General features: G+C 38.3%; 1 protein-coding gene across 1 annotated transcript in view; it reads left to right on the top strand.

Moving 5' to 3' along the window:
• fat3a (FAT atypical cadherin 3a) overlaps nucleotides 1–13,907 on the top strand; it is a 127,193-nt gene that overhangs the window by 99,828 nt on the left and 13,458 nt on the right. Inside the window, 6 exon segments of the mRNA XM_041994271.1 lie at nucleotides 141–295; nucleotides 2,864–3,094; nucleotides 3,370–3,616; nucleotides 3,800–3,953; nucleotides 5,788–6,500; nucleotides 8,273–8,386. Of these exon segments, the coding sequence (XP_041850205.1) occupies nucleotides 141–295; nucleotides 2,864–3,094; nucleotides 3,370–3,616; nucleotides 3,800–3,953; nucleotides 5,788–6,500; nucleotides 8,273–8,386 (1,614 nt within the window).

Here is a 13,907-nt window from a genome sequence, read left to right as displayed (position 1 = left end):
CCAAAACAAAACAAAAAAGAATCACTCAAATGTCAGCATGAATATAATAACGCAATAACAGCCTTTAACAAAACATTAACGTCCCTACAGAGTGCATTTAGTGTAGTGAAGACTAACATTAAGCATTGTTCTGGTTGCAGGCCATTCGTCCCTGAGTTTCTCTGGCAACAGCTACATAAAGTACAGACTGTCTGACCAGCTGCAGATGGAGGTGAAACTGACTCTGAGGATCAGGACACTGCAGAGCCATGGAGTAATCATGTACATGCAGACAGAGCAATGCATCATTCTCAAGGTACGTAAACATGCATAGTTGTGCTGCCACTGCATTAAGTTGGAGTCAGAAGACTGGAGAGTCAGAGAGTTGAACTTGCTGAGATCATCACCTCTGGTTGGTGGGGGAAGGAAAGTGTTGAAACCAATAGATGGCAGATGAAAGGATCTAGTCTCCTTCAGTTTTTTACTTGTTGATAGAGTACCTTATTTTTACATAACTCATGGTCTTGTAGCATTTTCTAAACATGTTTCTGTTTTTTGGCAGGTGGTAGTCAATTACAGATTTATGAAGATTACACCAACATCTCTTTAGCTAATCAAAGAGTCTATAGGTCATGCTATAAAGTCAGCCAATCAAAACAGAAAGCCATGGTCACCTGACCTGATTATAACTAGTGATTAAAAAAGAAATAGTAAAACAAACCACTCACACCTGAACCTTCAAACCTGCAGCTTGGTTGTGTTGGTAACATGCAATCATGTCATTCCCATTTATTTATTTATTTTTATTTTTTTTCTTGTTAATGTTCTACAGTTTTAATGGTATCCAAGTACCTCTGTTATTGCTGTAAGCTTCCTGCTGGGGAAGCATGTTATATGTTACAGCAGAAAGTAAAATTCTCTCATATTGGTTGTGTTATATAGATCGTTTAATCTGCTGCATTACACTAATATGTCAACTTGCCTAATAAATCCAAAAGAGGAGCAGAGTTATGATATTTCTTACATTATAGAGTAAATATAAGCAGAAAATTTTAATTGATTGTCTATATAAAATTCATGAGGGCAGAACATAAAATTGTAATGTTTTCAGAACGCTTAAAGCAGGGGTGTCCATGTTTGGTCCTTGAGATCTACCATCCTGCAACTTTTAGATGCAACCCTTCTCCAACACACTTGAATAAGATGTCATCTGCATGTCATTCAGCTCTGCAGAGGTCTGGTAACGAGCCAGTCATTTGATTCAAGTGAGTTGGAGAAGGGTTGCATCTAAAAGTTGCAGGATGGTAGATCTCGAGGACCAGACCTGGGCACCCCTAGCTTAAAGGTTAGCAGGACACTATCTGTACTGTAATACTGCCATCTAGTGGGTACATCATTAAACCTATTCCACTGCATGACTAGAAGCTCATGATTTATTGCATTTTTCTCTTGTGGGGGACCAAAACTGCCAATTAAAAATAAATAATGAAATATAAAAATGGCTCTATAAACAAACTGATGTGCCAATAAATAATAAAAAAAAACATTAGGAAACCTATAAAAAGAAACCTTAAGGGAAAGTATAGATCACAACAGAAGTCAGTTAATGTTATCTTTCCTATAGAACAGGTTTATACTTTGTCCCTTTATTAAAAAAGCTAAACAGCCTTCTGTTATTTATCATATTTGCAGGGTGGCTTATCATTTCTGTCTCTACATAGTGGCACATTTATAATATTTTATATATTTTATAGGTTATAAAACCTATAAAATATTAGAAAACTTTATATTTCTTCTGTCCTTTTCGACTGTTTTACATTAACTTTGTGTTAATATTTCTATTTATTTACTTTTTCAAGTCATTTTCTGTTCAATTTATTTATACATTTGTGCCTGTATTTATTTTTGTATTATTTTCCTTTTATTTTTTCTTATCTCCAAAATGTTTTATTTGTGTTTTGTCATCTCACATTTTATTTATTTATTTATTTATTGACACTTTTTTTTATTTTTCATATTTATATTCTCATTATATCCAATCTTGCATTTTTTTCTCTATTTTTCCAAACGTATTTATTTCTGTCTCCTTTTATCTTATGTAAATGACGTCGGCGGCCTTTCAAGACGTGTCCTTGGGTCAGATTCTTACCTATTGGACAATCATCATAGTTGAAAATAAGAAAAAGAAATATGTATTTGTCTCTTTAATAGGTTTCTTAATGGAATTTTTTGAGTAACTTATTGGCTCATAAATTTGTTTATAGAGCCATTTTTATATTTCTATATTTATTTTTTTATTTTGGCAGTTTCGATCCTCCCTTAAGACATCCATCCATCCATCCATCCATCTAGTCCCATGTTTTAATCTTATTTACACACCGTTGTGTTATTTCTATCTCTACATGGTGACACATTTACAATTCTCCTGTGCTCTCACTGTTGTGCAGAGTTCTGCCCTGTTACATATATTCATGTATGTATGATACATACAATCATGAATGTATGCATGTAAGGTCTGTATTTATTTATTTGCCTACTTACTTAGGTTGTTCAGCCAGGAGGGAATATTATAAATGTGCCACTATGTAGAGACAGAAATGACAAGCCACCCTGCAAATCAGATAAATAACAAAAGGCTGTTTAGTTTTTTTTATTAAAGGGACAAAGTATAAACCTGTTCTATAGGAAAGATAACGTTAAATGACTTCTGTTGTGATCTATACTTTCCCTTAAATGAGGTTAATAGAATTTCATGAGGTTTATAGGAATCATGAGTAGACAAAAATATCTTGATTAAATGACTAAATACATTAAAGTGTATGTGTGTGTGTGTGTGTGTGTGTGTGTGTGTGTGTGTGTGTGTGTGTGTGTGTGTGTGGTACAGTTGCAAGAGGGGAAGCTGTGTTTACAGCTAGCCTGTGATTTCCATGGAGATGGTGACAGTTCTGATGGGCTGGGTCGTCGCATCAATGATGGCAGCTGGCACACCGTGGCGATGGAGCTACATCGCAATTTCAGTAGCCTGGTGCTGGATGAAAGCTACATTGAACAACGGCATATACCATCATTAGTACAAACACTGCCTCGAGACAGGACTATCTACTTTGGTGCACTGGTCAGTCCCTCAGTCTCTAATGAGCTTTCAGTTTGTTGCACATTATGCAGGCTCCTTGGCTTTCAAACATCTATTTAATGTATAACAATTTTTAAATGGCAGAACTTAACATGTGGTCGAAGGGTGATAACATTTTAAGCACATCTAAATAAGATGCTTCACCTGCTAAATGAGTCTCTAAATATAAGAAGAGGTACTAAATAGATATACGATATGTATGCCCATTTCAGGCTGTTCATATCACTAATTCTAAATTTTTAACTATCACTTGGTAGGTGCAGTCTCCTAACTTACCCAGCCTTACAGACTCCCAGAAGGACCCGTGGGTGCATAACGGATTCCAAGGGTGTCTGGACTCTATTATGTTTAATAACAGAGAGCTGCCTGTGCAGAACAAACCTTTACAGTATGCAGAGGTAGTTGAACTGACTGAGATGAAACTGGGCTGCATCCTGTACCCTGACCCTTGCCTGCATCAACCCTGCCGCAATGGCGCCACCTGCACCAGTCTGCCCTCTGGTGGTAAGTGATAGGAATGGGTGCAAGTTCAGTCCCAACTTTTCAGAATGCATTTGCATTGTGTGCTTGTGTGCAGGTGTTTGTGTGATATATTTGAGTTATTGTGTGTAAATATTGCATTTACTGCATGTCATTCTTAATTAACACAATATTCTTGTCCATCTTTCTGTCTTATTTGTCTGTCAGGGTTCACATGCAGCTGTAATCCTCAGTACACTGGAGGAACCTGTGAAATGGAGGTAACAGTGTGTGTTCCCAACCCTTGTCAAAACAGTGGTGTGTGCAAGCCCATCGGCAACGCGTTCCTCTGCAGCTGCAGGAGAGGCTTCAGGGGTCTGATGTAAGTTCCAGTTCAAACACACAAATCTAAAATTCAGGGTACACCATGGACAGGCTGGTCTTTGGGTTATCTCTGTGATGCATACACTAAAGCAAATAACCATGAGCACTCAAACTTAAGGTCACTTCAGAGTCACTATTGAAGCTTATTTGCATGCTTTTGGACTGTGGATAAAGATGGAGGTCCCAAAGAAAACCCACAATAATAAGCTTTGTTTCATATCTATCTGACAGGAAGCACTGTTTTCCTACTTTTAGTTTATAGTATTTAATCTTTATTTTATGAAGTAGAAACTCTGCATCCTGAAAATCTACGTGAGAAGCTAAGCCAACATTTTATTTTATTGTATTACAAGCAACTAGCAGTAAACAGTTATGTGCGACTAAATGTTGCTAAATTCTGTGAAGAGCATTCCTAGAACAGCTCTATGAGTGCAATGACTCACTTTTTCTTCCTAGAGTTGAATTGGCTTTTACCACAAGAACTACACACACAAAGAGGAGTTTAAAGGTCCTGCTTCTATATTTTGTACGTAGTGTGGAGAATATATCAGTGTTTATTAACTGATGTAGCTGTTTGTGAATCTAAAAAGAAATTCTACTAATTTTTAAAAGGGAAGAATTTTTACAAGCCAATTCCCAATAAAGTAATTTCAAGGCACTTCAAGTCAATTCAGGCCAATTCATTGTGATCACATTAAAACAAATTCACATTAGTCCAATTGATAATCACTGTGGTCATAAAAAACAATTCATAGAAAATAATTGCCTTGCTAAAGAAAATTAACGGATTGCATCAGCATCTAGTCTTTGATTCAGTTCCCCATCCTTAGCATGACCTGGCCAACAGGTGACAGTGGAAAAAAAATGGCCTTTTAATGAGAAAAAAAACTTCCAGCAGAACTCAGCTCAGGGAGGGCGGCCATCTTTCTCAATCGGTTGGGGTGGAGTGGACAGGACTGAAGAGTTAACAAGCGCAAGCGAGACCTGCTGAAAGAGAAGAAGAGAAATTCTAGTTAATGATGCCAATGTCATATTCAGACATGAACAAATTAAGAGCAGGGAGCCAAAAATGGAAAGAGGTTCTCAGTTCATGATGGGACGTCTCCCAGCAGTCTAAGCCTATGGCAGCAAAATGGAGGAATGGACGAGGGTCACCAAGCTAGGCCTAACTATGAGCTTTATCAAAAGGGAAAGTCCGAGGCCTGGTCTTAAAGGTAAAGAGGGTGTCTGCTTCCTGGAGCCATAGAGGGAGCTAGTTCCACAGAGGGGGGTCTGACAACTGAAGGTTCTGCCTCCTATTCTCATTTTAAAACCTTGAAGAACCACAAGTAAACCTGCTTTCTGAGAGGGAAGTGCTCTGTTGGAAAAAATATGGAACTCTGTCATCTTTAAGAGCTTTAAGACCGATGGAGCTTGGTCACTAGGAGCTTTAAATGTGAGGAGAAGAATTTTAAATTCTATTCTGGAATTAACAGGGATCCAGTGAAGAAAAGATAAAACTGAAAAACTCTGATCTCTGCTGACAATCCTTATCAGAACCCTCACTGCAGCATTTTGGATCAGCTGGAGGCTTTTAAGAGCATATTTGGGTTTGGGGGATCAGATGAGCAATTGTCCACATAGGTGAAGAAGAGAAAGACAAGTTTCCTTTCTAGACTTATTGGTGAAATAAAGTCAAATCAAAATATAATCAGTCTCATAGTACAATATATAGTACCACCATTTTACTTCTCTTTTTGACTCTTTGGGTTTCTGTCCTTGCTAGGGCATAAAACAGAGGTAATATAACGCTAATCTCTTCCCCTTTTTTTTTCAATCCCTCCATCCTGCAGTTGTGAGGAAGATGTAAATGAATGTGACCGAGGCAACCCAGAGGGTGAATGTGAGAATGGAGGCACCTGCGTCAACACTCCCGGCTCCTTCTACTGCAACTGTACACCGGGCTTTGTGGGTCAGCGCTGCAGCCTGCGGCCCGTCATTGTCCCTGACATGCAGGCTGGTCATGCTGTGGTCGGTAAGGAGGAGCTGATTGGCATCTCTGTGGTGCTCTTTGTCATCATCATCCTCATCTTCGTCTTCGTCGGTTTCCGCAAGAAAGTTTTCCAGAAGAACTACTCGCGGAGCAACCTGTCTCTGGTGCAGGACCCGGCCACTGCTGCACTGCTCAACAAGGCTAACTGTGTACCATTTAAGACTTTACATTGCGCACCAGGAGAACATCTAAACCTGTACTCAGAGCCAGGAATAGAGCCCACCATGGTGGTGGGGACAGGGATAATAGGACCTCCACAAGTCCCTGTTAGGCCAGTGGCTTATGGACCTTGTTTCCAAGGAGACCCACTGTCCGAACTAGAGAAGGTGTCAGATGGCCACATCATGGAGCACATTGAGATGAGCACCTTTCACCCAGAATCACCGAGATTCCTGACTGGAACAACCACGATGGGGCTGGTGGTGTGCACCGTGGCCCCAACCCTACCACCAGTGTCACCTTGTCGCTCAGACTGTGACTCTATATGCAAGAGCCCTCTGAGCAGCGATGAGGGTAAGTGTGCACAACTACCTGCTAAAGTAGGTAGCTTTCTTTCTTTCTTTCTTTCTGGATGGATGGATGGATGGATGGACGGGTGGACGGATGGATGGATGGATGGATGGATGGATGGATGGACGGATGGATGGATGGACAGACAGACGGACAGACAGATGGATGGACGGATGGAAAACTTTGTTTTTTAGAGTGCAACAAAAAAATACTTTACCTGCTATTTAAATAAGAGTTGTATTTTGAAATGATTTGGACTATTTCTATCTGCACCAAAGCGGATAAATAAATTAGAATTGAAACATCTGAAGGCATGCTGACGTCTGCTCTGTGAGCTGCACGATTATACTTAGGCAAAGTGAGTAATTAGTATTAGATTACTGTAATATAATATCACTACAACTAGCCTGTCAGCAAAATGTTGAAATGGTAACTTTTGATATTAGCTGTTTATATAATGATGTACAACCCAGTTCCAAAAAAAGGTAGGGAAGATATAAAATAAAATAAAAGCAATTCAATGTTTTGCAGTTCTCATAAGCCCATATTTTATTCCCAATAGAACATAAACAACATAGTAGATGTTGAAAATGAAACATTTCTCTAAAATTGTTCCACAATTTTCTTCTTTTGTCTCAGTTTGGTGAACATTTGTCCATCTTTACATCTGAGAGACTCTGCCTCTCTAAAATGCTCCTTTTATACCCAGTCATGTCACTGACCTGTTGCCACTTAACCCAGTTAACAAATGCTCCTTCAGGTGTTTTTCATTAGTCTTTTCCAGCCTATTGTCGCCCCTTTTTAAACTTTCTTTAGAAGTATTTCTACCATCAAGTTCAAAGTGAGCTAATATTTTCCATAAAATAGTAAAGTCATCTATTTTCACAAAATATTTTACTGCATATATTTCATTTTTACTTTTCATGCTATAAAATGATGTGAAGATGATAATGCCCTCTGTATATTACCCTAAAACCCTGAAGTTAACCATTGAGCATGATATGTTAGCAGTGCAAAATGAAATACCAAAAGCCTAAAATGCTTATGAATGACACAAAAAACTTGCATCTTTAAATGTAGCTGAATATCTTTCAAGACCTATCCACAGCAAAACAAGCTGCAATATTCTCTAACTTTCTTTGCTTTTTAAAATGAAAATCCCAGTCAACTCCATCACTGTGTTCTTGCTATGCTAGAACAACAAACCACCCACAAGAATTGTATAGATATTCAGAATAAGAAATACTGAGTGTTGTGTGAAGGAGTAAATAAACACTTTGGATAAACTGATACATTGATCAACCATTATATGATCACCCATCTAATATTAAATAAGCCCTATTCATGCCTCCACCGGGGCCTGGCTAGTCAGGCTGTGTAGAAAGAACAGCTGAGGTTGTCCTGCAGTGGCTGGTTCAGCGACATTAGTAATAGATCCTTTTGGCCCTGCTGGTCGAGGGCTGGGGTCTGCCTTCCCACAGTTGTGTATTTCCTCACAGAACTTTACTTTATAACCCAATGAGAACTGTTTCTCACAATGTCTTCCACTGGTTTTAATATTCTTGCTGAGCAGTGTGTAAGGTTAGATCATTTACTAAGTATTTACTGAATTAAGTAGCTCAGATTCACCTGCTGCTGAAAAGGTTTAGTATTACTGCAAAGCCATTAGTCTGACAAACAACAGTTGGTGGTGTCAGTTTTACTTTTCCAGCATGTACTACTCTGCATGCCTGTTTAGAAATTTGGCCCTTGTGACGCCTCATCTCTTCCTGCAGGGAAGATGGTTGACATGGCAGAAGAAGAAACGTGTTTCTCAGGTAGCAACAAAGGCAGTAACTCAGAGGTCCAGTCACTGAGCTCGTTTCGGTCCGACTCCTGCGACGACAATGGTAAGACCACTCCTCACAGCAAGAGCAAAAATTATTTAGTTCCAAGTGTCTTCTATTTTCTAAAACTTTGCTTCCCGTTGTTTGTCAAATTTGTGAGAAATTGTGCGAATTATTTGGAGGAAACAACAAAACTCCTTTACAGAAATGTTTTCCGAAGTCTGTAATTTATTAATTTGTTTAAATCTTTATCAACAGAAATGATTTTCAGTGTCTTTACTGACCAGGTGGCAATGGTATGTTTATCTTAGTGTTACATAACCCTTCATTTTACAAGGAAATTACACTTTGTCATCTTTTGGGATACAAATTGTTGGAGTGTGGAATCTGTTTCAATTTATTTGAACTCTTCGACACTCTGTGGTCACCATTGCGTGATCATCCTCTTCATGTTGCACAATAATGACGTATGGCATTGTCCATCTGTTATAAAAATGGACCTGCCAGTAAAATACTTTGCATTTATTGTAGCATTTTCTCTCCATAATTCCATTATACACCTCTGAATCTATGGTCTTTGTCATCTTTGGCATGTGGACTTAATGTCCATTTTCCCCAAACGCAAGCAAGGACTCCTCTGACCATAGATGTCCACAGTGTCCGTCCTTTATACAGTTTCAGTTTACATTTCTGGATACTGTGTTCAGCCATAGCTATTTTATTTAGCAGAATCTATTGTTCGTTTTGGCTGAAACTGAAAGTGATTTTTGCAGGCCAGAATACAAATCTGTAAAAGGGAGTATTTTTTACTTGTTTAATCAGTGAGTTTTTTTTAACTAGAGAAAATGCAGCTGAAGGTATTTCAAGCAAACCATGAAGAAAACTACCATCAAAACTACCATGAAGGGCTGCTGCTAGCTCCTGCTTCCTCTTGCAAAGGCTGCTATCAGCACTGCACAGTTAAAAACTATAAAACATCATTCTCTGGCAAATAAACAATGAACAGTAGCATTCAAGTTACCCAATCATAGGAAGTATAGCAATATTTCCAGAAATTGAAATATCTAACCATAGAATGTCTAACCTAACTTGTAGCTGATCAGTTTTTACCACATAGGCAATGATGAGAAAATGTTGTGGTTTCAGTAAAAAAAAGTGTTCGTTTCCACAGTTATTCAACAGTTATCCTGAAACCAAGGTTCAGTTTGACATTCAGTTATTGATTTTAAGTTACATTTTTCTGGACACACTCCTGAGTTGCATCATTATTTCCAAAAACAGCTACACCGCAAGCACATTATCCAAAATGCTGCCCTCATAAAAGGGGAAGTCTTAGATGGTAGAATAATGGTATGTTTGCATTAAGTGATTTTGTGTTTAAAAATCTTTTATTTGAACAAATTATTCATAGATATTTTTTTTGTCTAATTAAGATGGAGTAATCTCATCACCCTTTGAATATTACTTGTATTGAGTGCAGTGCAGCTGTAGGGAAAACAGTTGTGGGAAGAATCTGTGGGCTATTTCAGTTGCTGCTAATCTGAGACTTGTACTACGAAGCAGTATTAACATACTCGAGAGATCTCTCTGTTACCTGGGTTGACTTACCCAGACAAACCTGATAAGCGGTACTACGAAGCTTGTTATCAATTCGGAAATTTAACCCAGGATTTTGCATCTCGATAGGTGCACGCTCGCATAAAAGGAGTGGTGTTTGCAGCGTCTGACCAATCACAGAAATTGAGAAACCCTGCAGAGCAGCTTGCTTCATCATGGAGGAGCAGACAATTTTTCTTCAAAAATACAAAGAATTCAAACACATCATCCAGGCCAAAAGCAACACTGTTGCCACGGCAACAGCCAGAAAGGAAGGCTGTCAGAAAAATGTCCAACTGTTAATGCGTAAATTCTTGAGATTATATAAAATTAATTCATAAGACAACATAAACAGACAGCACTCTAATCACTCAATTTCACGTTATTATGGCTCAGACATTTCGGGCCGTTTCCTTTATATTTTCCATTCAGTTCTTTTGAGGCTCAGCACCCTGTGTCACGCTTTGTGTTGGAATATTAATTCCTCACCATCACGGCACGAGTAGTTGTACGTTCCATAAATTCATGGATCTGTCATGTCTGACCATTATTATTGACCTCATTTCAGAAGCAACCCTAGTGGAGCTAAACAAACTTGGAAACAAGTCAAGAACAAGTACAAAACATTCTTCACAGCGCGCAGTGACAAGGCTTTTTTTTTTCTCACACCGTCTTTATTGTACTGTATTGATGAAAACAGTGGAATTTGTTTGCAGCCCAACAGCTGACAAATGTAGAGCAGTCCATCCGATGAAAATCTTTAGCTTTCGTATAGAACGTCATCAGGGACATCAAAAGGATGCATCTGTCCCTAAAAACTCTTTCTCTCCCAAGTGCTCCTCTAACGATTCGTTAACATCCAAAACATAACCTGCTCCAGAGCAGGTTAGCCATTCAACTTAAGTTACCATGGTGATTTACCCCAGTAAAAAGTGTACCAGCGTCATAGGATGGAAAACCCAGGGTTAACCCTTAAGTTACCTCAATAAGATAAAATCCAGCTTCGTAGTACAGACCTCTGTTAGCTTTCTCTTCACCAAATTGTTGAAAGTAAGGGGTGGTGGTAGCTGAAGGAGAACACTCACCCAGATAACTTAAGTTTTTTTTTTTGGCCCAGCTTGTCCATGCCACATTTCACTGCCCTTAGTGAGGATACAAAACCAAACATTATCCTCAATTGGCTCATTGGTGTATATGATTTAAAAAAAGTTGCATTTATATAAAACAAGCACTGCATGAATGGGTGAAAATTGTTTTTATAATATAAAACATTAAAATATGTATGTACAGGCAATATTTTTTGAGTTTTGTCTGTTTTCAAATGTTGCTAAAAAGATAAGTACAATGAGTCACTCCCCAGGGTTCATAAAGGTTTTTTTTCCCCCTCCCAAAAGATTTTTTCATTGCCAACTCATTCTCATTCTTAATCAAATACTGCCATTTTGCCATTTTATCTCATTGGTCTTTGAGAAATGCCCAAAGTGCTCTCAGTGTTGGTCATGGTTATATTGAAATGTTTACTTATGTAAACAAAAGTCTTCATAAAGATTTATGGGGGGTTGGTGGGTCCCAAACTTCAAATAATCAGACTTGAGTTCCAGGCGGCTTTGAGGGAAATTAGCTTCAATTTTTCCATTTACATTCCCTTTAACGCAATGGATTTCATGGTTTGGTTTAACGACACAAGGTTTTGCCTAGGCAGTACACCTGTTTGGTAAGAGTTGGGAACCCACAACTCATGTGTTATGGTCTGGCTAAAATACACAGCTTGACAACACTAATGCAAACATTTTAAAATTCATACATAAGGGCTTCTTTCTGTCTTAATTTGTAACATTGGAAGGTTATTAAAATAAGGCAGTTTGTGATAGTGTTGGGGTGAGAATGAGTTGGTCTTAAAGCAAAGATCACTAACTCCAGTCCTGCAGGGCTGCTGTCCTGCAGGTTTTAGATGTTTGTTTTAGATGCTGCAACACACCTGATTTAAATAAATCGGTCATTAAGAGACTTGTGCAGAACTTGACAACAACCTGTTGGAGAATCATTTAATTTGCATCAGCAGGGAAACATCTAAAACCTGCAGAACAGCAATCCTCAAGGGCCGGAGTTGGTGATCCCTGTCTTAGAGCGAACACCCTCACAAAATAGTGTTGGTGGTTGTGGCTTTTATTTTTTCTTACATCAAAGTTTCTTTTGTTTAATTTTTATTATATTGGATTAATAGATTATATTTACTATTAAAATGGCTGCACAAGACTGACCACTGTTGTTATCTTAGAAGGTCTACGCTAAAATAACAAAAAAATGGTGAAAATCTGCTAGTGTTTTGTATATTTATTTCTTCTCGCTTTACTTTTCAAATTCATTATTGTTGCATTTGCTTTATTTATTTGTTTATACTAAACTATCTTGTGTGCAAAATTGTTCCACATCATATTCACTAAGAGGTCAGAGAATTCGTATCTGTTGACAGCGCCAGCAACTGTCACATATATGAGGGGAAAGCCTGACCAGCACCATGCATTTTTAACTTTGATTGCCTGTATTTCAAAAACTTATCTGCTCCTTGTTTCCCTCCACAAGCCTCCATCGTGACCGTCATTCGACTGGTCAATGATGCAGTCGACACAATTGAAAGTGAAGGTACCATGTCTCATGTTCTTTGTGTTTCTTCTGTTGCACTTCTAGTCTTTGCTCAACATTTTGGGTCAGCTAAGCCAAACCTTAAAGAAAATCTTAGAGTTTGTTTCATTTAGGGGGCTGGAAGAACATCAATTCTTCGTAGGCACATTGAGAAGTTTTGAATCTTAATAGTACCTAGCCCACCACAGGTGGCTGGGTGTTGTTTACCAGCCGAAGAGTAATGCACTTTAAAAAGGTTCCATGTGGATGTTCACTGGGTTCATTCAAAACTTAAATAGCCCCACAGAAACCCTGAACTCAGCAAAGGAGGAAACATTGGAGAGATTAAGGCATTTATAACACAACTCACTCAGATGAGAAATTTGTTGTAGACCAAAAACACATTAGCAGACATATCGGAATTATAAGTATAACTTGTACCTTTTTATATACTGTAGGCTGTTAGATTTGGCAATTTGTGTAAACTACATGCTTAGTTTCTATGTCAGCTTGTACTTGGCAGTGTGTCTGCAATAATAGTTCGTTTTTACTCATTTTACTATGCTATTCAAGTAGTAAGCTTTCAAATATGTAGTGCACTGGCTAACTGTCCTGGAGGTTTGTCTCACACTTTAAGAAAGTGCACAGAAATCTTCCCCTGAAGAGCAAAAATGAAAATACCACCAGGATGCATTAGAAAATGTATTATATGGGAACTTTATAAAGTAACTTAGAGAAAAACACTAAACCTGAACCCTGTTTAATGACGAATTTATTACTAGTATTTGTACAAAACGTTCTACAACTCATGTTTGTTTATTTTATCCTGACATTTCAAACACTAGGGCCAATGGCCCACTGCTAAAAGCAGCTGTGTTTTCTTGTTTTTCCATCTGACAGTGTCAGTTATGGACCAAAGCGAAACCTACAGCAAAGGTGACCACCAGCCCCCCACTCCTGTTTACCACATTACACCGCACACCCACCACCAGCACACTCATTCTTCCTCCCTTCTGTCCCAGTCTTACTTATTCATATTTCCATCTTCCCATCTGTCCAGCAATGAGTAGACAAAATAACTCATCACCCAATAAAATAACTTGAATTCTCAAGTAAAATTTATAAATTTATGTAAATACTAGACTACTATATTCTATCTTAGAAATTAGTCATTTTTATGATTAGACCCCTCCGTGTCTAATGATGATGGCCGTGTAGCTTACAGCACAGGGAAGATAATAAAAGCTTGCCATGGAAACGTTGTTTAAGTTGATATCCTCAAATTGGCGAAGCAGCAGAAAACAGAATGAAGTGGAAACTCTTGCTAGCATGCATGCTTGCTAATTTGTGTCTAACCCAAAGATCT

The sequence above is a fragment of the Melanotaenia boesemani genome, chromosome 9 (genome assembly GCF_017639745.1).
Source record: "Melanotaenia boesemani isolate fMelBoe1 chromosome 9, fMelBoe1.pri, whole genome shotgun sequence".
In the NCBI taxonomy this organism is placed as follows: Eukaryota; Metazoa; Chordata; class Actinopteri; order Atheriniformes; family Melanotaeniidae; genus Melanotaenia; species Melanotaenia boesemani.
The sequence above is the reverse complement of the archived record's forward strand: the minus strand, read 5'-3'. Positions and strand labels throughout refer to the sequence as shown.